This window comes from Sceloporus occidentalis, unplaced genomic scaffold, assembly GCF_023333645.1.
Source record: "Sceloporus occidentalis isolate IW3139 unplaced genomic scaffold, rSceOcc1.0.p SCAF_188, whole genome shotgun sequence".
Classification (NCBI taxonomy): domain Eukaryota; kingdom Metazoa; phylum Chordata; class Lepidosauria; order Squamata; family Phrynosomatidae; genus Sceloporus; species Sceloporus occidentalis.
Window position 1 is genome coordinate 36,578 of NW_028317168.1, and position 24,390 is coordinate 60,967.

Here is a 24,390-nt window from a genome sequence, read left to right on the forward strand (position 1 = left end):
CCCGCACAGAGCCCTGACCTCAACCCCATCAAACAACTTTGGGATGGACTGAAACGGGGATTGCAAGCCAGGCCTTCTCGTCCAAGTGCCTGACCTTACAAATGGTCTACTGGATGAATGGGCAAAAATTCCCACAGAAAACCCTCCAAAATCTTGTGGAAAGCCTTCCCAGCAAAGTGGAAGCTGTCAATAACTGCAAACGGGGCCAACTACATATTAATGTCTTTGTATTTAAAATGTGATGTCATAAAAGTCCATCGGTGTAATGGTCAAGTGTCCAATGCATTTGTCCTTATAGTGTAGGTTGCTTACATGAAATGTACTATCTGTCTATCCAGATACTAGTCGAATACCAGAGAGTAGCAGTCATTCAGCAGAATCAGAAACCATTACATCTCTCTCACCAACAGATCAACCTACTTCCTCTGTGGCTGGTAAGAAAAACGTATTCTACATTTCTACGTTGTACCGTTGAGTATATTTAACCACTGTGTAATGATTACTGAAAATAATTGCATATGACACACGTTTAATGTGTGCACCACGTGAGCAGCCATCTGAACTTCTTACTCTCCTCATTAAGCTAAACATCAACATTTGTTAAGGAATTTATTCTCTTTTGTACAAGGATCTACCAGCCTTTGTTGGGATGGTGTAAAAATGTTAAAACTTCAGTACTTAAATGGCAACTGTAGTGGGACAAAAAAGGTTTCTTTAAATTCTTTAAACTCTAATAACATCAGATCTGCTGTAAAACATTAATGCAAGGATATAAGAAATACACTTTTTTCCAACACTCTCCATACAGCCTACTGTGCGCATCCATATTGCGTAATATCTCAGACGGATCTGTCTGAAGATGCGTGTCCCCATCTGTATATGATTTGCGGATGTGCAGCCCTGTTTTGGTTACTGGCAGGCAATAGTATTACAATGAGTTGTGGTGGCCATTTTGGTTATTGGCAGTGGCCATTTTGTGCATGGATGTTAAAGCTTCATACACAGTGCCTGAGCCCAAACCTATCTGTTCAACTGTTACCATCAGCTTTACTGTAATTACCATAAAGCAGCAGAAGCACCCAGGGAATATCTCTGTTTTTATAACCGTAAACCATCTCTGGACACTTTTATAATATTAAATTAATAAAACAAATCCTTTAACGCCAAAAAACGCATCCCAAGAATCCCCTATGACACATCCCTGCTGCTGCACAGGAGATCAGGCGTTAGACAGCCTGGACTCCTCCCTAACAGCAGAAGCCGGCATTGCCAGCTTTCTGCTGTCCGATCTCCTGTAACAGCTTCCAGCTGTTCGCGATCCGGCATTCCCTTCCAGGTTGCGTCACTGCTGACGTAACCCGGAAGTTCATCGGAGGATAGGATATCCCCTGCAGGGGATATCCTGTCCTCCATTGAGGCACAGATGCTGCGATCTCTATGCAAGTCCCCACGGATCAGTGTGATTGGTGCAGGGGGATCGCAGGGAGGAGAGTGAGAAACCACGTTTCTCACCCTCCTCCCATGCTGAAAAAAGAAACGTAGAAAAAACGGTTAGTTATTTAAAAAAATTATAATAATAAAAAAATCATTAAGATAATAGTATAAAAAAAATAATAAAATTTTTAAACAAAATAAAATATGGTGAGCTAAGTGATGTCATTGTGACATCACTGGCATTAATAACATGTTCAAGAGGTCCCTAAGAGGACCTCTAACCATAAAAAAAAAAAATACAAAAAATATTAAGGCCACAAACCGGAGGTGGAGCGATCTAATCCTGCAAGGTTTCCCCGCTCGCTAGGAAGGCAACTGAATGAAAAACACTACCTCAGACCCAACAGGGTCCTGGTCAAACTGTGATCCATAGCCCCCTTCAGGCAGGGGCTGTACAGGCAGCGGTACAAGGCTCACCTGAGAGCTGAAGAAACACAACAAGCGAACACGAGCCCTCTTTGCCTGAGGTAGGGCAGAAAAACACTGAGGGTCACTAGGTGGGGAGGGGTTTTATAATTTCAGTTCTGCCCTATCTAGGGTACGAGTCTATCTGTGGAGTGTCACCAGGGATTGCATTGAAATATTACTCAATATGGATGCACACAGCAGGCTTTATGGAGAGTGTTGGAGCTGGAAAAAGCTTGCATTAAAGTTTTACAGCCGATCTGATGTTATTAGAGTTTGTATGTGGTGTGTACTTTGCAAAGTGGGCCTAGGATGACAGCTATGTGCCAAGGGTTGTGTATTGAAATATTGTGGAAAAAAATAGTTCTAGTATAAATATTAATGTAGCTGTTATTAGAGTTAACACAAAATACCGTTTGGCTCGATAGGCTGCACCCGATTATAGGCCGCACCATTAAAGTGCTATTATAAAGAAAAATTTATTTATAAAGAAAAAATACATTAGTATTAGTATACATTAGTGTAATGGTAAAACCGTATTTTACCTAATGAACAGGAATACGTGTATTTTAACATTTTTGGTATCTATTATGCAGTTAGTCAGCATAGGTTATATACAAACAGAAATTTGGAAAACCAGTAGCCATTTTAAGCCTCCCCCCTTAATTCATAATATGCCACTAAGCTCCCCTAGATATGCCACTCTAAACCCCCCCCCCCCGATTTACCAATGCATCCCCAGACTCCCTGGTGTCTAGCGGGGGCTGCCAGTGGACATCTGTATGATGCGCGTAGACTCAGTCATAGAAGCCCCGGCGGAAGTGTCGGGTAGCAGTGGAGGTTGCCAGCGTGCATCGCGCAGACGTTCGCCGGGTGCCAGAGAAGAGGATAGATGTCCCCTGCAGCGCTGCGCAGGATCTTCATCTCTGGCAGTCGGTGAAAATCTGCACTCAGACAACCTCCGCTGCTGCTGGCCGGTAGTTCTGCTGGGGCTTTCATGGTGGAGCACCAGAATGTCATGTCACGCCACTGCTCTGTCAGAAGTGCCGGCAGGAGCAGGAGTTGTCTGCATCGTGCAGACATATGCTGGCTGCCAGAGAGGATGATCCTAACCCTGCTTGCCCCTGCAGTAGGGGCTGTCTGCAAGAGTTAATCCCCTCAACAAGTGATAAGACAATATACTTCTGGTGGTAGCTGAAAACATGGGGAGACACAGGGAAAAGTTATGACATACAAGAAATTATTGCAAAACATCATCTGTGTTGGCAAAGTACAGGTCCAATCCTAAATCAATATCGGTGCTCCACAGTCCTCAGAGCCTCTAATATTTAGGAAATCTGGAAAAACCTGTATCAGGGGAAAAATCAGTAGAAACTGACCCCTGTGCCTACACACAGAAGTCTTTACAAGGCCAGGGCCCATAGTCAATAGGGAGGAGGCTGGTTCTCAGGCCTCTCCAGTGTGGCCTATAATTGAGCCAATACGGTAACATGTAAAATATTCTGTGTTCCAGCTGCAACATAGTTCTAACTGCATTATCTTGTTTTAGATTGGTCTCGTTTTCAGACTCCGCCAGCTTCTCAGGAAAAATGCTTGAGGAGGAACAAGTCTTCTCCAGAGTTTGTACCGCCCAATAAGCCTCCAGCAAAAACTCAGTGGATACCAGATGAAACTGAAATAATTTGCATGGTCTGTAAAAGTGAAAGGTTCACCATGGTAAGAATTAGGTTTATTAAACCTGACTGATGGTTTGTACCATACTTTACCTACTGTAACTTATGTATTTACCATATTGTCTCGATTATAAGATGAATGTGAATATTAATTTAGGAAAAAAAAGAAAAAGCCGGAATATAAGACTACCCTATAGGAAAAAGGTTTACTAGTAAACATTAATTCACATGTAAACTATAAGAAAAATGCAGTTCTTGCTTTTACTTCCTTTTATTTGCCAGTCTGCCACCCTGCCCCCCACCCCGACTTACCAGTGCATCCAGAGACTTGTCCCCCATGCTTAAGACTCCCTGTTGTCTAGTGGGGGCAGCCGGTGAACTCCTGCCCAATGTGTGTAGACAACCTCCCCTTCTTCCCGGGGTTTCTATAGCTGAGCACCGGAAGGTCATGTCCGGGAGGAGGATCCAGGTCCCCTGCAGAGCTGTGCAGGATCTGGATCTTAGTCTTGTAGTCAGACCTCTATCTGAGGTCTCATTATAAGACAACCTTGTCTTATATTCGATGTGTTTTAGGACACATTGAGAGTGTTTCCTTATAAACATGTGTAAACTAACCCGGTTTGTAAGTGTGTTCCATTTCATGAAAAAATCCCGTTCTTTCGTCCTGCTGCCATGGAAACAAGAAATAAAATAAAAATAGAAGAAGTTGAATTAAAATGGAGAGATTCTCCTCCTCTTAGTCAGTGGCGTCGGCAGGGGGGGGCCAGAGGGGGCCATGGCCCCCCCTACATTATGCTGTGCCCCCCAATTGAAACGATATATTACCATGACCCGGCCCACTGCCGGGAAACCGGGACATTTCCCGGTGTGCCGGCACATTGAGCTGAAATTGCAGCCGATGCGGCTGACAGTTTCAGAGCGGCTGTAAAACCAAAGCAGTTTTACAGCCGCTTTGAAACTGTCAGCCGCCGGCCGCTTAATGGCTTGCCGGCATGCCGATCACTGAGGCTCTTCGTCCCGCCCCTTTGAAGATGCACAGTGACGCTCAAGGGGGCGGGCACTTACGGAACAGATGCTCTGTGACAGGGAGCACGCGGTAGAAGAGCAAAAGCAGCGGTGTTAAGGCGGAAAAACGAAGACCTTCAAAAAAGTAATTATTTCATTTTAAAAAAATAGTTGAGGGGGGCGTGGCTGACCCGCGACTGAGATGGCCGCATAAGCCTGTAGCTCCCGCTCCTCGTGCCTGTAATTTCGCTTCGGTTTCCAGCACGGTCCCTCAAAATGGGCAAACATACGAAGCTTAACTCCCCGAAGCCTTCGGGAACAAAAGAAAGGTCGACACTTACCTCCGTGCGCTCCTATTTCAACGCGTCGTCGGACCAAGATTCCCGCGACTCCTCACACAGGCCGCCATCTTCTCCTTCTAGTCCTGCTGGCGAAGCAGATGAGGAGGATCAGCATGCTCGACAGCCGCCTCGAACTCCCTTGGCGGATCGACTGTGGCATGATAGACTCGCCTCCCTGCCTTCAAAAGCCGACATCACGGCGATCATCGACCACGCTACGCAGGGCCTACACGCGAGTCTGTCTGCTATACAGGCGGATATCCGCCATATTGGGGACCGAGTGGCCTCCTTGGAAGACACTCAGCCGAGGATATGCCACACGGTGGATTCTCTTACCTCCAGGCTGCGAGACCAGGCTGATACTCTGGTGCAGCTCACGAGACGACTGGACGACCTGGACAATAGGGGACGCCGACACAACATAAGGGTACGTGGTTTGCCGGAATCGGTTGTTTATGACGATATTGCCCCGACCCTGCAACTCATATTCAATAAGATTCTTCACCGGCCGGTCGACACTGTCATCCACTTCGATCGAGCACACAGGGCCCTCCGACAGAGACCCACGGGAACGGCGCCACCCCGCGATATCATCTGTTGTCTGCAGAGCTATCCTTTGAAAGAGGATATTATGCGTGCCTACAGAGGCAATGCGGCCTGTTCCTGGGAGTCTCACTCCATTGCCCTCTACCAGGATTTGTCACCCCTAACACTACAAGCCCGACGGATGCTTCGACCTGTCACGCAAGCTTTACGGGCGGCGAACATCCCCTATCAATGGGGCTTCCCGTTTGCCTTGTTGGTTCGCCGGGGTACTGCAACGCATATCGTTCGCCATGTCACCGACGTCCCTTCATTCACTGAGGCCCTCGGCCTTCCCGAATGTGAAGTCACCGACTGGGAACCGACCTTCTCTGCACCAGCGACCCTTTTGGATTCGTCTCAGGACTGGTCCCCTCGACCACAACGAAGGAAGCGGCACAAGCTACAGGACACTCCATGAGTGAGGCTACACTCGCGATGGGTTCGTTCCTTCTCTACCCTACAGACACTGCACCGGTCCGCCGGTTTTGATCGGACTCATGTTATGCTATGCAGCATCGTCTCACCCTCGGTGAACAGGGTATTTAGTTTTATTATGTCCACTTACCTTCCTTTTGATTCTGCTTTTCATTTCTCCCCCCCCCCCTTTTTTTTTTTTTTCCTATTTCTTTTGTTGTTTTTTTGTTGTTTTTTCTCTCGCACCACACTACACTCTCGCCGGTTCTACCTAGGCACCCTATGCTGGCGCACACACACTTCATTACTCTCCCCTGTGGGGCGCACGCATCTCTGTCCCCTTGAGTGTCTGACCGCTCCCTTTAAGGCCCGATGGAGCGGGATGCGTTATTCTCTGTCCTCTCTTTCTCCATTCATTACCCCTGCCTTCGGCAGTGGTTTCCGACCAATATTTCGCTCTCCCCCCGAGCCGACTTACTTGATCCCTTTTTTGGGTTCAGGTACCGGGTTTTGACCTTCTCTAAGGTCATTTGGCTCAATACTCGATGCTACGGCATCTAGCATTGTTATGTGCTGTTCCTGTTGTTGATTTACGTTCTGTTTCGTGTTTATCTTGTTTCATTTTATTATGGTTTTATTTTTATAGCTCCAGGGGTGGCATTGTCTCAGCGGGGTTCCTGCAGATATCCTCCTTATGGTCCTTGATCTAATTAAATTTACCTCACTTAATGTTAGGGGTTTAAATAAGCCTCAACAGCGTTCAAAAGTCCTCTACACTTTGCAACACCTGAAATCCCACGTTGCCTTCCTACAGGAAACACATTTTAGGTCTACCAGTGAGTTCCGCCTGACGAATAAATACTTCCAACATGCCTTTCTGGCAAGTGCTCCTGATTCAAAGACGAAAGGGGTTGCTATTCTCATTCATAAATCTCTTCCATTTAAGCTCCTGGATGTCTGGAGGGACCCCGAGGGGAGGGCCATATTTCTGAAATGCTATTTTGGTAATCATAAAGTTACGTTGGGCAATGTTTACGCCCCTAACCGTAACCAGACCTCCTTCTTATGCAGTATGCTAAATAGATTTGGCTCCTTTCAGGAAGGCATCAATGTTTTTGGGGGTGACCTTAATATGATTTTAGACCCGCACAGGGACTCCTCCACTCACACATCATCCATCCCCTACTCCAGCATTAAGAAGGTTAAACGGGTGCTGCACCTACACCAACTGATTGATACCTGGAGATCGCAACACCCAACAACTAATGATTACACTTACTACTCACATGTCCACAACAGATACACACGGATTGATAGTCTATTCCTCTCGCACTTTCACCTCTTACATTTACATTCCTCTGAAATTGGTTTATTCTCACTTAGCGACCATGCTCCCACTCACTTCACATTACGTCTCAAGACTCCCGTACCCCGCCATTGGTGTTGGAGGCTCGACGACAATTTAATTGATAATCCCCACCACGTCTCGGAGCTCACAACCCACCTTCACAATTATTTTCAGGATAACATTACGGATGAGTTGCCTTTTCCTTTGATTTGGGAAGCCCACAAGCCAGTTATTCGAGGTCATTTGATTAAATTGGGCTCTACGCTTAAACGATTGAAATTGGCTTCTATTCTGGATCTCACGCGTAAGCTTCACCACCTTGAACAATCCCACAAACTTACGCTAGCCCCAGAGGTTTTGATTCAATTACACACGTTACGGGATCAACTGGCCTCTCTCCTAGACGATACCACAAAGCGACATTTTCTCCTGACCAAAAAATTGTTCTACGAATTGGGAAACAAACCGGGCAAATTGCTGGCTAGGGCTTTACGTGTACAAAGGGCCTCTTCTTATATACCTAAAATCAGGTCTTCGGATGGCTCTATTTATTATGAATCTCACGGAATTGCTAAGTGCTTCCACTCTTATTACAACTCGCTTTACAATATTAGCCCCTCATCTGCTGGTTCCCCTGCCCACCTACAAAGTATTGATTATTTGCAGAAATTCCTGCCTCGGAGGCTAGACGGGGACGCGCTCGCTTTCTTAAATTCCCCCGTGACTGGGGAGGAGGTCCTGACTGCCCTTAAACTAACCCCCCGTGGCAAATGTCCCGGCCCAGATGGTTTCACCACTGGGTATTATCGTAAATTTTTTCCTGTTTTGGGTCCTCATTTGGTTACTTTGTTCAACACCTTGGCCACCGGGGCACCGCTTGATCACCAGTCCAACGTCGCGCACATTTCGGTCATACCCAAACCGGGTAGGGATCCGGAGCTGTGTGCTAATTACCGCCCTATATCCTTGTTAAATGCCGACATTAAACTATTGGCTAAGGTGATGGCACTGCGCTTACAACGTTATATCCCCTCCCTTATCCACAAAGATCAGGTCGGTTTCGTGCCTGGGAGGGAGGCCAGGGACAACTCCATTCGCGCACTTAATCTCATCTCATACGCTCACACTCATAACATTCCATACGCCTTGGTCTCTATGGACGCCGAAAAGGCGTTTGATAGGGTGTCCTGGCCCTTTCTATTCCGGGTCCTGACTAAATTGGGTATTCATGGTCCTTTCCTTAACCAACTCACTGCTCTTTACACCAAACCATCTGCACGCATAAAAGTCAATGGCATCCTCTCGGATGCTCTGCTTCTCCGGAACGGCACGCGACAGGGTTGTCCCCTCTCCCCACTACTGTTTATTCTAGCTATGGAACCCCTGGCGCAGGCGATACGCGATAACGATTTGATCACAGGCTTAACCATTGCAAACACTTCTCATAAAATTGCTATTTATGCAGATGACATGTTGTGCATGTTAACCAACCCTCATCTCTCTCTGGCACAGGTTGTTTCGGAACTTACCCGGTTTACCGCACTGTCTAATTACCAAATTAATTTGCAAAAATCCGAAATTTTGGGCATGAATATCCCTGCTGCCCTGCGGTCGGTTATGGCTCGCTCCTTCCCTTTCAAATGGCAAGACACGGCCTTTAAATATTTAGGTCTCTGGCTCCCGGCTGACCTCTCCCAAATTGTTAAGCTCAATTTCACTGCCCTTCTGGCTACGGTGATCCAAGACCTGCGCAGATGGTCGGTACCCCACATCTCCTGGTTTGGGCGCATAGCTGTACTTAAGATGAATATTCTTCCGAGATTTTTATATCTTTTTCAGTGCTTGCCTGTGTTTTGACCTAGAAGTTTCTTTCGAGCCTGCCAGAGGGTTTTTACGCGGTTTGTATGGGGGGAGGGGACGCCTAGGCTGTCCTTTACACATCTGTCTCGCTCCAAATTGAGGGGAGGTATGGCCCTTCCCAATCTGGAATGGTATTGGCTAGCATCCCATTTACGTCGAGTGGTGGAGTGGTCTTTGGGGGCCCCCAAGCTTTGGGTTCACCTTGAAAATTCCTTCTTTACCTGCGATATCTCGGCAGTCCCTTGGCTCCCTGACGGCCCCAGGAGCCTTTCCCATGTCTCTCACCCCACTATCTCGGCCACCCTGAAGGTCTTTAGGAGGGTGTCAAGGGGGGCTCTGCTTACCACGGTGCCGGGTCCGCTTCTCCCATTGACGCACAATCCTGATTTGCCCATATATATCACTGCGGACATGGTGAGATCACTTACCTCGGTACGCTCCGGTCCCCTGCGGCTGTGTCACGTACTCCAGGTGGGCGCACTCCGGTCTCTTAGAGACCTTTTACACCCGGTTACGCCGTCCTTCCACATGACTTTTACATATCACGGGATCAAACATTATGTCTCTTCCTTGTTACCTAACACTCAACTCACCAGACTGCTGTCAGGGTTCGAACAGTTATGCTTAGCAGGTACTGAGCCTGCTCACTTATTATCCACACTCTATGCTATGCTTCAGGAGGTGTATGGGACTACTAAGCCCTTTTTCTTCAGTCTGTGGGAAAGGGACCTGCAGACTCCTATGACCGACGCTGACTGGGACAAGATACTCCTGTTCACCCACAAAGGGGCGATCTCTAGCTGGGTACAGGAATGCAACTACAAATTATTGACCCGTTGGTATAGAGTCCCGGCCGAATTACATCGTTTTCTTCCTCAGGTCTCGCCCCTTTGTTGGAGGTGTGGGACTGAGGTTGGCACCTATAGGCATATCTGGTGGGACTGCGCTCACATTCGCCCGTTCTGGCTTGCTGTGGTTAAAGTTATTCGTGACATTATTGACCCAGATTTCGAATTCTCGCCTCAGGGTTTATTACTACACCACACTCAGGCGTCGTTTACCTCTTTATAAGAAATCATTGGCCATTCACTTGATCCATGCAGCCAAAGCCATCATACCCCGTTTCTGGAAAATACCGGGTCCACCCCCGGTTTCAGCGTGGGTTACCCGTGTCAATATTATCTCCCAGATGGAAGATCTGGTGGCATCTGCCCATGGTCGTGAATATACCAACGGTCTCAAGTGGCTACCGTGGGCCACTTTTGTCTCCTCTCCCCGACTGCTTGATTTGTATCTCCCGTGATGGCCACGTCCTACTCCTGTTCTGTTGGTGAGGAGACTTTGACTGCCTTGGGGACCCTGATTATTCTAACTTCCAGTCCCTGTGTGTTTCCGGTGGCTCATTTGTCATGTGTGGTTCAATGCATTACCCTTGGAGCACATTTCTGTTCATTTTTATGGTTTTATTTCTTGTTTTCTTGTTTGTTTTTTTTTTGTTTATTGACGATACTATTGTCAGATACGTCAGTCGTTTCATTCCATGTACTACTATTGTATGACACAACGCGATTTGTCGGATTATTGCCACACTTGCTCTCATGTTACTGATGGACCTGATCGGTCCTCGCTATGATTGTTTTTGCCATACCTGGTTTCTACTATGGGTCCTTCCCCGTAGTAGTTTGTACTTCTCCGGCTGCTCCTGACTTGCTCTGTAACGCTCGTCATACTTGATTGTTCTGACCTTGATATTGCCTTATAGTATTATGCCATGTCAATAAACGGTGTTGAATTAAAAAAATAGTTGAGTTGATAAGCAGAAGGAGGGACATTAACAAGGGGGGGCTGCCTTGGGGAAATTAAATACAAAAAGATGGTGGCTGGCAGGCTGGGGACATAATTACACATCAGGGGGGTTAATACTGGGGGCCATTATAATAACCATTACAAGGGGCTGGTGCATCAATACACAAGGGAGGGGGCCTGGCTGGGGGCATCAAATACATCAATACACAAGGGTATAATAGATTATTAAAATAATCGTTAGTTGCCGCCCTAAATCATAGACATTACATATGAATATTTTAAGTAAAGTAACAGGTTTAAATGTTAATTCTGCATACATTCAAATAATGTAAAAATTGAAAAATAAGAATTGTCCTGTCTTTGCCACTATTAGAAACACTATAAACATCTGCCCTCTTATAGTTGCTCCTTCCACCAGAGTCAGTTTAGCCTAGAGTGCTGCACAGTGTAGAACAGAGTGCTCTGTTTGGCTTTGAATTCGGCCATTGGGGTAGTCTTTTCACAAAGCGTTTTGATGCACATCAGGAGGCACTCCTAAAGCCTTGTTAAGTTGGTTTGATGAAGGACATGCATAGTGATGTGACTGTCCTTAACAGACCCCCCCTCCAAAAATAAAGCCAAACAGCATACCTTATATGAAACATTATTAGATACACCGACAAAACTCATGGTGTAATCCACTATTAATTGTAATTTTTATTTTTTATTTTTTTTTTAAGTTTAATCGCCGACATCATTGCAGACGATGTGGACGTCTTGTCTGTAGTTCCTGCTCCATGAACAAAATGGTGGTGGAAGGTTGTCGGGAAAACCCAGCACGGGTTTGTGATCAGTGCCACAATTATTTCTGTGCAAGGTAAATATGCCTATTTATCAAATGGTGCACTCCCTCTTTTTTGACTACCCCAAAGGCTGAATACTATCAAATAGAAGTACCCACTTTGAGCATATGACTAAATGAAAAGCCATTAAATGAGGGGCTTTATGTATGACACTTTTAGAATTCAGTTTTTAGTAAATGGTCCTAGATTTGGCAAAAAAATACACAAATGCCATGGGCTTCTTTCTGTTCTAGATACAGCTTTGATCAGAGTGCAGGGTTGGAATTATCAAAATCCCCTCTATGCATTTGTGCTCTCTCATCGTCTCAGCTATCTTCTTTGGAGGATATGCTTTCCTCTAAGCGTGCATGTGTGTATAATCTCCCCAAAGCAGTTCCAACAGTGGGTCTTAAGAGATCCACCATGTGCATGCGTGTAAAACTCGCCAACTGATTTCAACGAGCCGGTACAAAGCGGAGAGGGGATGGCGACATCAGCCATTGATGTTTCTAATATATAGCGGTGCCTTGCTCTTCTAGTTGTTAATCCCTGTTGAAATTAAACTTCTTCTTTTATCAACAGCAAAACACAAGATGAAACAGAACATACAGAAGGTAATTGGCTACAAACGGCTACTTTTGCTTTGTATACATATGGACAACATTTGGACAGAAATATACTCTCTGTATATATGTGTTTAAAAAAATACTGTGGTTCAACTGTTCCTTCATCTTGAAAATAATATATACACAAAAGGGTTAGAGGGTAATGAATTCAAAACATTTACCCACAACTTACACTTCAGAGGGCCATTGTGTAAAGTCTAGGGAATGGTACAAAGAAGGGGCAGAGGGAGGGGTAACATCTGGGATTATATGAGTATATGGGAATGCACTACAGTACCTCTTCTGTGATGAGCATTCTGCAGTGCTTTAGAAAAGTAGACAATAAAGCCATATTTGGGCTCAGTTGCGAAAAAGCACCTTAGCCGTGTGTATATATATTGGATGAGTAAACTGGCTCAGTTTCCTAAGTAGGTGTGTCTGTTATGTATTTCTTAGTGAAGTAATGCACAAGTAGCCTTTTAATAACATAAATTGTGTCGTGTAGCATAAGTATCTGATATTTAGATTTTTTCATGCACTGAAGCTGGAAAAGAATCTCTCAAACCCCATGAGCCTGCGCTAATTGGGAAATGTCAGTGTTCAATTTCTAAAATGTCTCAAGCTTGTTATTTTTGAACCTGGAACCAGTTTCCCAAAAATTGTCCATTAGTAATGTTTACTTGATTCACTTAAGTCTGGTTTCAGACCTGTTTACTGAAACAGTTCTAACAAAGGTGAATGAAGTGCTCTCTGTGAAAGCTAAAGTTCATGTTCCAAGCTAATACTATGAGATATACACTCACTGGCCTCTTTATTAGGTACACCTGTTCAATTGCTAGTTAACACAAATAGCTAATCAGCCAATCACGTGGCAGCAACTCCATGCATGTAGATGGGGTCAAGACAACTTGCTGAAGTTCAAACCGAGCATCAAAATGGGGAAAAAAGGGGATTTTGAAAGTGGCGTGGTTTTTGGTGCCAGACAGTCTGGTATGAGTATTTAAGAAACTGCTGATCTACTGGGATTTTCACGCACAACTATCTTTAGAGTTTACAGAGTATGGTCCGAAAAAGAGAAAATATCCAGTGAGCGGCAGTTGTGTGAACGAAAATGCCTTGTTGATGTCGGAGGTCAGAGAAGAATGGGCAGACTGGTTCGAGATGACAGGCAACAGTAACTCAAATAACCACTCGTTACAACCAAGGTGTGCAGAATACTTCTTTGAAAGCACAACAAGTCAAACCTTGAAGCAGATGGGCTACAGCAGCAGACCACACCGGGTGCCACTCCTGTAAACTAAGAACAGGAAACTGAGACTACAATTTGCACAGGCTCACCAAAATTGGACAATGGAAGACAGGAAGAACGTTGCCTGGTTTGATGAGTCTCCATTCTAACTGCGACATTCAGATAGCAGGGTCAGAATCTGGCCTAAACATGAAAGCATGGATCTTTTCTGCCTTGTATCAACGGTTCAGGCTGGTGGTGTAATGGTGTGGGCGACATTTTCTTGGCACACTTAGGGCCCCTTAGTGCCAATTGAGCATTGCTTGAAACGTGACAGCCTACCTGAGTATTGTTGCTGACCATGTCCACCCCTTTATGACCACAGTGTACCCATCTTCTGATGGCTACTTTCAGCAGGATAATGCACCATGTCACAAAGCTCACATCATCTCAAACTAGTTTCTTGAACATGACAATGAGTTCACTGTACTCCAATGGCCTCCACAGTCACCAAATCTCAATCCAATAGAGCACCTTTGGGATGTGGTGGATCAGGAGATTCACAGCTAACAAATCTGCAGCAACTTTGTGATGCCATCATTTCCATATGGACCAAATTCTCAGAGGAATGTTTCCAGCCCCTTGTAGAAAGTATGCCAGGAACAATGAAGGTAAAAATGGGTCCAACCCGGTACTAGAAAGGTATACCTAATAAAGTGGCCAGTGAGTGTACACTATGTGGACACCTGACCATTACACCAACAGGGATTTTTATGACATTACATTCTAAATACATATTAATATGTAGTTTACCACCCCCCTTGCAGCTGTAACAGCTTCCACCCATCAGGGAAGGCTTTCCACAGTATTTTGGAGTGTTTGTCTGACCTTTTGCCCATTCATCCAGTAGAGCATTTGTGAGGTCAGACACTGATGTTGAATGAGAAATCCTGGGTTGAGGTCAGGGCTCTGTGCGGGCCAGTCAAAGTTCTTCCACAACAAACTCATCCAACCATGTATTTATGGACCTTGCTTTGTGTACTGAGGCACAGTCATGCTGGAATACAAAAGGGCCTTCCATAAACTCTTCTCTCAAAGTTGGACGCATAACATTGTCCAAAATGCATTAAGATTTCACTAGAAGTAAAGATCCTAGCCTTACCCCTGAAAAACTGTCCTATACTATTATCACTTCTCCACCAAATTTTACAGTTGGCGAAATGCAGCCAGACAGGCAATGTTCTCTGCCCTCTGCCCATCAGACTGCAAAACAGAGAATCGTGATTAGTCACTCCAAAGAACCCGTTTCCAGTGATGCTTAGAGTTGTATTTGGTGATGTGAGGTCCATAGAAACCCATTTCATGAAGGTCCCGCCACACAGTTATTGTGCTGATATGAATGCCACTGGAAATTTGGAACGCAATGGAATCCGCACTCTGTGACCCCCGCTCTGTTGCTTTACATGGTCTTCCACTTAGTGGTTGAGTTGCTGCTGTTCCTTAATGACTCCACTTTCCAATCGTGCTGTTGCTTACCCACTTTGTGAACCCCTCCACTGGCTCCCTATTGCCGTAATTTATACTGATTTTAAAATGCTAACATAGAGTCCTCCTTGATACTGCTTCCCATACACTTCCGTGCTCATAAATGACTCCCCTATTCAAGCTTTATGTCCTTCCCATGGAACAAAGTTATCCTTCTCCATTATCACCTCTTCCTTTTTTTAAAATTTCTTTATTGGTCGGAGAAGTACAACCAAACACTGTTGGAATCAGCGTGCAATCAAAGCAAATCAATCAAAGCAAATAAAAATAATCATAATAGTAACAACACACTGTCACACAGATGGAAGGTATAATGACATGATGATACCATACATAGACACCCGTATACCCAGCGAAGACCCACCCAGAACCAATGAAGGACCCATACACTAAAACCCGACGGGGGGGGGGGAACCCTCTCGGAACTTGCAGGCAATACCATTCAGTGGTGTTAAATGCGTTAAAAAATGATTGGCGAGTATCCCTATCAAGGGTGGCTATATAAGGTGACCAGCGTCCAAAAAACAGTTTAGCTGTACTTTCTTTATGAAGAATAGACTCAAGCCAATCCATACGGAATATGAATTGCAAACGCGAGAGGGCCATTGCTATTGAGGGAGGTTGATGGGAGATCCACTGAGATAATATGGCACGCTCATTATTCCGCAGTGATTTGAAAAGGTATGCCCAAGGTTCCAGAAATGTACGACTGCAGGTCATCCCAGAAAGGAGGGATCATAGACCATGAAAAAGGTCAGCATCTGGGGATTGACATCAAGAACCGGAGCTTTGGGGTAACATAGGCCTTATGTATCTTTTTTAAAAAACATTTTGCTGTAATCTCGAGAAACCAGGGTTTTTGAATTTCCAAAATAGGCTCAGAGCACCAAGTCCAAGTCAATAGTAGGGAACTCATTACACTAAGATGCCTCACCAGCCACCTGCCCACTCCATTCCACCAAGCTGCAAATCATCGCCTTCTTGAGCGGCTTAGTGGAGGATTTGGGAAGATGCAGGAGGGAGGGAGGTCAAGGAAACCTCAGGTGACAATTGTTGCTCCAAGCCCAAATTCACTGCAAAACGGTAATTGGCCGCTAGGTTATAGTAGGCCAACTTTGGGAGGTTTACACCACTATTAGAGACCGGCTGTTGAAGTTTAATCATCGCTATTCTGGCTTTTTTATTCTTCCACAACAAACGCCACAGTAATTTATTGTGGTACGTAACGTCTCGTTTCTTAAAAGTAATGGGGAGCATCTGGATCGAGTAAAGCAATTTTGTGAAGAAGACCATTTTATACAGATGGCAAGAGATGAAACTTAGACCACGTCTTAAAGGAGCATTCCATTTGACGCAGCAAGTTTAAATTGTACAGTTGGGTTACATTCGTTGGGATGGAAAGGCCTAAATACTTCAACACAGGAGAATGTGTCCACCTAAATGGGAAATCCCCAGCCCTTCCTCGCCTGTGGAAAAATGGGAAGCACCTCTGTTTTCAGACGGTTAATCAGAAATCCGGACACCTTATGAAACCCTTCGAATAGCTGAAGGAGAGGAGGCATCGCTGCATGGGGGTCAGATAAAAGCAACAGGAGGTCGTCTGCAAAAGCAGCAACCTTCAACTCAGCAGTTCCCACCCGAATCCCCCTGAAATCCACAGATCGCTCTATGATACGAATCAAAGGCTCAATTGCCAAATTGAAAAAAGTGGAGATAGAGGATACACCTGACATGTGCCTCTTCCCAAGGGAAACCAATGAGAATTAATTCACCGTGACCTGCTCTATGGGGGAGTTGTACAGTGCCCTGAATACATGTGTAAACGGAAGACCAAAGCGACAGCCAATAACAATGGACTTCTTACTGTTGTTTAGCTTAGAGGTCACAATAGCGGCAATCGGATTTCTAACATTTTGCGTGGAATAACGACTCTGGGAGGGGTAGGTGAGTTTCATTAATATAGGCTGTAAACGAGAGGCCATTATTTTAGCAAATATTTTAAGATCCTGATTTAACAAGGAAATGGGATGATACCAGGACATCAGAGTATGATCTCTATGTGGTTTAGGGAGAACTATGATTTGTGAGGCTGTGAACTCAGTAGGCGGTACACCCCCGATCAAAAAATGGTTATAAACCTCAGCAATTTGTGCTGGCACGTACGTGGACAAAAGTTTATAATACTCAGCGCCTAGGCCATCTGGACCCTGGGGTCTTACCATTAGGGATAGATTTGATAGAAGAAGAGATTTCTCATCCGAGGACAATTTAGGAATACCAGCCTTTTGAAAAATACGGGAAGTCAGATCAGAATTAGATGAATCCGCCCTATAGAAGTCCTCAAAATAGTTAGCAAAAAGCTGCGCGATAGATTTAGGATCAGATACCACAGCTCTTGATGCGTTCTGAATTTGAACTACTTTATGGCATTTATAATTAGAATGCCTGACCAAATTAGCCAGTAGCCTACCAGACCTATTCCCCCAACGAAAGAAAGTATTCCGTGCAATACTTTTCAGTTGCCCAGGCCTCTTAAAGCCTGGGCAACTGAAACTTCTTTGTAGGTCTTCACGTATTCGCCATATTAAGCTTCTTATGGGCAGTGTATGCCTGAGAAAGATCTTTGGTCAGCTGGGCAAACCGAGCCTCAGCCTCCCTCCTGTGCCTTGCCACATAAGCATTAACATGTCCCCTCGTTACCGGCTTAGATGCACCCCAAAACGAATCGGGATCATCCAAGTACTCATAGTTGTTCCATGTACTAACTAAAAAAGACCTAAACGTCTCCGACTGATACAAATAAGTTGGAAATCGACGGTTACGGGAGGAGTGATCCAGATGGGCGCATGATCAGATACCACTATCTCACAGCCTATGCAAAAACATATCCGGAAGGAATAAATAATCAATTCGGGAGAAGGAGTCATGCGGGTGGGAATAAAGGGAATACAAAGAAGTATTGCGATTATTGGATTGTGTCATAACAGCAAAAATACTCAACAAGGACTTTCAGCCGATCCCTCTGGAGACCCAAGGAGCCAGCAAGGGTTCTAAAATCTGCGGCCCAGGAGAGTCCCAGCAAGCCCTCCATAGCATCCATTGACCAATGCATGCAGAAAAAGCATGGGAAAATGAACAGTTATGCTTCTCCCATTTTGTATTTTGAAACCAAAACAAGGCGTTGACAACCACATGCCCAAAAACATAAACAAAAAAACAACCAAAGGAATAGCACGTAGTGAACCTAGCGTGGCATATTTTCAAAAGAGAACAGACAAGACATGTAACATGGCCGTATCCTTTGCGCTCATAAAGCTCTCTGCTTAGGTGAGGCTGATGGAGAGGAGTGAGATAGAGAGCGACAAGGAATAGAGGTGGGAGCCACAGGAGAAGCAGGATCCAGGACCAGAGAGGAGGTAGACGCAGCATTCCCTTGAAGAAAATCCCTAGCCGCCTCCGGAGTGTCGGAAAAATAGGACCATCCCTCACACGTGATTCTAAATTTGGCCAGGTAGAGGAGAGCAAACTTCACACGCTTACTGTGTAGCTCGGGACAGATTCCGGAATACTGCCATCATTTAGCCGAGACTGCAGCCGAGAAATCCTGGAACAACAAAAGTTTGTGATTTTCCTGTATGCACAGTGGAGGCTCCTCCATAGGAGCACATGCACACGTGAAGTTAGTATGTAGTTATTCTTTGTCCCTGAAAAACCAATTCGGTTAGGACAGAATCGATGGACTAGTAATCAAGTCGTGAGCTGTCAAATGATCTTTTGAAGAGAGTTCTGAAGCAGGGTTAGTGTCTGCCACAGCAGGCGGGGCCACTTGACGAAGAGCCGCCGCAGATTTTTTCTTTGACCTTGCCTTGTCTAGTAGATGATTTGGACGGGAGAATCCATGTATTTATCCATGGGAAGATAGGCACAGAATAGGAATGAGAAAAAAAGTGGCCTTAGGAAGGCACAGAGCGTAGGAATAGAGAAGCTGGAAAAAGAAAAGAGAGAAGACAAAAAAGAAACAAACACGCCAAAACTCAGCACTCTCTAGCAGGATGTGACACAACCAAACACAGAATGCTAGCAATATCTAGCAATACAAAAGGTTGTCAATCAGGAACAATAGTGCAGGTAACACATTTTAAGCAGACTGGCATATATGAATAAAAATAAAGTATAGCACAAAAAGTCAAACGCAAAAACCCACAACCAGTTCCCCCTCCCCACCTAACTGAAAACTCCCCACCCCTAACTAAGTGATAGACGGTAACTGTGACAGGCCTGAAGATGAACAACAACAGAGCGTGCAAAGAAAGTCCGCTGAGAAAACGGCTCAAAAAACATGCGCGGTTTCTTTCCTTTTCCTTCTTTTCACCTCTTCCTTTTAACGCTTAGAAGGCTTTACTCCAGCTGCCCCATGCCTCTGGAACTCACTTCTACCTAACCTGCGGCTTAAACCATCTCTCTGTGTTCACGAAAAACTTCAGACGCACGCTCAGAATCTTTTCAACCTGTCTGCCAATAATACAACTACCACATTCATCTATAGCTATCTCTATCTATGTCCCTTATTTTTTCTATACCCTGCTCCCTCTAGATGGTAAGCTTGCAAGCAGGTCCCTTTTTATTTAATGTGTTGGTTTATCTTATTCGTGTCATTTCTAGTTTTGTCATATCTTTTTGATTGTATATACTGTAAGAAGTGTGGCATACATTGCTGAGTCTGTATAAATAAAATATAATAAACCAATACCCCAGTTTGCCTACAACTCACAGATTAGGGGGGGAAAGCAATATACCAGGACCATGTTTCTGATTTGTGCTATTACAAATACACTGCTCAAAATAATAAAGAGAACACTAAGATTACACATCCTAGATCTGAATGAATGAACTAATCGTATGACATACTTCCGTCTTTACATAGTTGAATGTGCTGACAACACAATCACACAAAAATTCTAAATGGAAATCAAATTTATCAGCAGAGGATCATCCTCTCTGTCAGCTGGTGGGGGTCTGCATCGCACAGACAGCCTCCGTTACTGCCCTTCACTTACTCTGAGGCTTCTATGAAGCTGCAGTGTAAGTGCCTGTCAGCAATGGAGGGTCACAAAATACCAGGGAGTCAGGAGAGAGGCAGAGTGATGTATGGGAGGGGGGAGGAGTCAGAGGGGTGTATGGGAGCCACCCTCCCATACACCACTCTGGCCCCCCCCCATACGCCACTGCCTCTCTACCCGGCTCCCTGGTGTCTTGTGAACCTCCGTTGCTGACAGGAGGCAGAGTGGAGTATGGGAGGGGGGAGGAGGCAGAGTGGAGTATGGGAGGGGGGGAGGAGGCAGAGTGGAGTATGGGAGGGGGGGAGGAGGCAGAGTGGTGTATGGGAGGAGGGGAGGAGGCAGAGTGGTGTATGGGAGGGGGGGAGGAGGCAGAGTGGAGTATGGGAGGGGGAGGAGGCAGATTGGAGTATGGGAGGGGGGGAGGAGGCAGAGTGGAGTATGGGAGGGGGGAGGAGGCAGAGTGGAGTATGGCAGGGGGGAGGAGGCAGAGTGGTGTATGGGTGAGTTATAGTGGTGTATGGGGGGTATAATGAATTTCAGGGAGGCAGAATGGCATATCTGGGGGAGTTAGAGTGGTGTATAGGGGAGGTAGAGTGGTTTATGGGGGGTATAATGAATTTCAGAGTGGCATATCTGGGGGAGGCAGAGTGGTGAATCAGAAAGAATTTCAGGGTGGTGCAGGGCATTTATGGGGAGCGGAGTGGCATATCAGGGTGCACAGTGTCATATAGGGAGGTATAAGGCATAAATGGGGGCGAGTGGCATATTGGAAGTTATAAGGCATATCAGGGTGGCATAAGACATATCTGGGGGTAAAAGGTATATCAGGGGGCTCAGTTGGATATCACTGGCATATAAGGAGTATAAGGCATATCAGGGGCACAGTGGCATATCAGGGGCACAGTGGAATCTCTGGCATATAAGAGGTATAAGGCATATATGGGGCAGAGTGGCAAGCTGGGGGTCAGATGTGCATAACTGGGGGCAGTTTGGTAAATAAAAGAAAATATAAACAAGGCTTTTTTCTCAGTTTTTATTAAATATGAAAAATAGTTAACATGAATTAATATTTACTAATAACTTTGTATTAAAACCTAGTTTGAGAAACACTGTGTTTGGGTTCTTGTAGCTTTTATTATTATGTCAGTAAAATAAGAAGGTGAATAGAGAGAGGCCATTGCAATAAAGAGATGAAAGTGTAAATTGTACATTTTTTTATTACATTATTTTAAATAAAAAAAAAAATTGCATTTTTTTATCCGATTAATCGAAAAAATAATCGGCCAACTAATCGATTATTAAAATAATCGTTAGTTGCAGCCCTACATCAGCGTTGCTTCCTGAGTGGACAGTGTGATTTCACAGATGTGTGATTGACTTCGAGTTACATTGTGTTGTTTAAGTGTTCCCTTTATTATTTTGAGCAGTGTACATCCCCACAATGCATTATTAATGGTTTGTCGTAGACTAACAAGGTAAATCTAATAGTTGCATAACCATTCATGATTTTCAAATTGTGTCCTACATGTATTACAGCTAAGAAGACAAGTGTAAATTTAGCTGAAGTGCTCAAATTGTCAAAGGCAGCTGAGGTTCAGTGGTGGTTAACACTTAATGAAGCTGAGAATGAAGTGGAGAGAAATGAATTCTATTATGAGCAGGTGAGATGATAAAATATGCTCTTAATTATTTTGTAGGGATGCACCGAAATGAAAATTCTGGACCGAAACCAAAAATTCAACATTCACTTGGCCGAAGCCAAAAATTACCCCCCCCCCACCTTTTGAAAAAATAAATACAATAAAAAATAAATAACCAGTATATGAATGAGTGAATTAATGTTTTGTGTGTGTGATAGCATGAATGTGTTAGTGGGGGGGAGGTAGCATGGCATAGGGAGGCTGTAATCACACTCCTATCATGTCCAGGTTCCAGCATGTACTGGCTGCCTGGGCATGATTGGATATATTTCTATAAATATATTTAATATTGTTATTGATTGACAAAAAAGTCAATAATATTGATTATATTTATATATATATATATATATATATATATATATATATATATATATATATATATATATATATATATATATATATATATATATATATATGACAGCAATCACACTCCTGTCATGCCCAGGCATACCCAGATTCCAGCATGTACTGGTTGACTTAGCATGACAGGATTGTGATTGCTAACCGCAATCATATATAGCCAGTAGGGGGCACCACACTGTGGATCCCTTTATTACCCACTACTCCCCATTAAAGCATTCCAAATCCTATCCCTCCCAATCTCTCTGCTGTCAAAGCTATCCCAGTACCTCTACACTCAACCTGTATATGTGAAACCTACCTGCATTTGCTCTACCACTCCTGTCCTATTCCTATCATTCTCAACCAGCAAACTCAATCAACATGCGCAACCTAACCAATCTTATTCCTATCATCTCCAACCATAAACTCCCTCCCGTCTTTAACTGTGCCCTATGGAATGCCCGCTCGGTATGCAACAAACTCGCTTGTATACATGACCTTTTTCTGTCTCATGCTTTTAACCTCCTAGCTCTTACTGAAACCTGGATCCCCTCCCAAGACACTACTGCTTCTGCTGCACTCTCCTTCGGAGGACTACACTTCAGCCACACTCCTAGGCCTGATGGCAGAAAGGGTGGTGGTGTAGGCATCCTTCTCTCACCTCACTGCACCTTCCAGAATATACCAAGCCCTCCCTCCCTCTCATTCGGTTCCTTTGAAGCTCACACAATCCGTCTTTTCTCTCCACTCTCTCTTCAAATTGCTGTCATATATCGCCCTCCAGGCCCTACCTCGCAGTTCTTTGACCACCTTTCTGCCTGGCTCCCTTTCTTCCTCTCTCCTAATATCCCCTGTCTTATTCTGGGTGACTTTAACATCCCTTTAGATATATCTAACAACTCTGCAAGCTCCAAACTCCTCTCCCTGACATCTTCCTCTGGTCTCTCTCAATGGACTAATTCCCCTACGCACACTGAGGGACACTCACTCGATCTGGTTTTCTCCAGATCATGCTCCCTTTCAGACTTCTCCATTTACCCCTTCCCTCTGTCTGACCACCACCTCCTATCTTTTTCTCCAGTGCTAACCCCTAACAAGACATACTTACAACGCTCACCTCATACTTGTAGGCCATTACCAGAAAATACCATTACCCAACTGTCAGCCTCACTCGAACCTCTCTTACCTTCCATGTTAACCCTTTCCTGCCCAGACACAGCAGCCTCTTTTTACAACAACACACTTGCTTCATCCCTCGACACCATAGCTCCAATTACTACAAGTTACCCCCGACAATTTAAACGCCAACCATGGCATACCAAAACCACACGGTATCTTCAGAAGTGCTGCCGCACAGCTGAGCGCTACTTCAGAAAATCAAAATCCAGCGAAGACTTTACTCATTATAAATTCATGCTTCACACCTACAACTCTGCCCTCTCTCTCGCCAAACAGCTCTACTTCTCCACTCTCATATCCTCTCTTTCTTCCAACCCACGACGCCTTTTTTCTACTTTCAACTCCCTTCTCTGTCCCTCCACACCCACACCACAAACCTCTCTCACTGCCCAAGATCTTGCTACCTACTTCAAAGAGAAGATCGAGACTATTAGAAAAGACCTCTCTTCCTTACAAGTCCCTCCTACACCACTCACCACCACCCTCTCTACTCCTACTATACTAACTGCCTTTTCCCCTACAACCAAAGAAGAGATAGCCACTCTTCTTTCTTCCTCTCACCCAACAACCTGTCCCCTTGACCCCATCCCTTCACACCTCACAAAGTCTCTATGTCCATCCCTTGGTCCATCACTTACCCACCTATTCAATCTTTCTCTATCATCTGGATCTGTACCATCTGCCTTCAAGCATGCGCTAATCACACCAATTCTAAAGAATCCTTCCTCAGACCCCGTCTGTTTGACTAACTACCGCCCTATCTCTCTGCTTCCTTTTACCTCTAAGCTGCTTGAACGGATTGTGTACAATCGCCTCACTAACTTCCTCTCCTCTAATTCCCTCCTTGACCCTCTACAGTCTGGTTTCAAACCTCTTCACTCTACTGAAACAGCTCTAACAAAAGTCTCCAATGACTTGCTCTCTGCCAAAGCTAAAGGTCACTACTCTATTCTAATTCTACTGGATCTCTCTGCTGCTT

The 24,390-nt window shown here is 44.8% G+C and overlaps 1 protein-coding gene across 1 annotated transcript in view; it reads left to right on the top strand.

Moving 5' to 3' along the window:
* LOC149278447 (zinc finger FYVE domain-containing protein 26-like) overlaps positions 1 to 24,390 on the top strand; it is a gene marked incomplete at its 5' end in the record, with an annotated part of 78,949 nt that overhangs the window by 36,476 nt on the left and 18,083 nt on the right. Inside the window, 6 exons of the mRNA XM_089501931.1 lie at positions 339 to 427; positions 1,497 to 1,550; positions 3,508 to 3,615; positions 11,651 to 11,787; positions 12,335 to 12,366; positions 21,727 to 21,851. Coding sequence (XP_089358057.1) covers positions 339 to 427; positions 1,497 to 1,550; positions 3,508 to 3,615; positions 11,651 to 11,787; positions 12,335 to 12,366; positions 21,727 to 21,851 — 545 coding nt within the window. The remainder of the gene's footprint in view (positions 1 to 338; positions 428 to 1,496; positions 1,551 to 3,507; positions 3,616 to 11,650; positions 11,788 to 12,334; positions 12,367 to 21,726; positions 21,852 to 24,390) is intronic.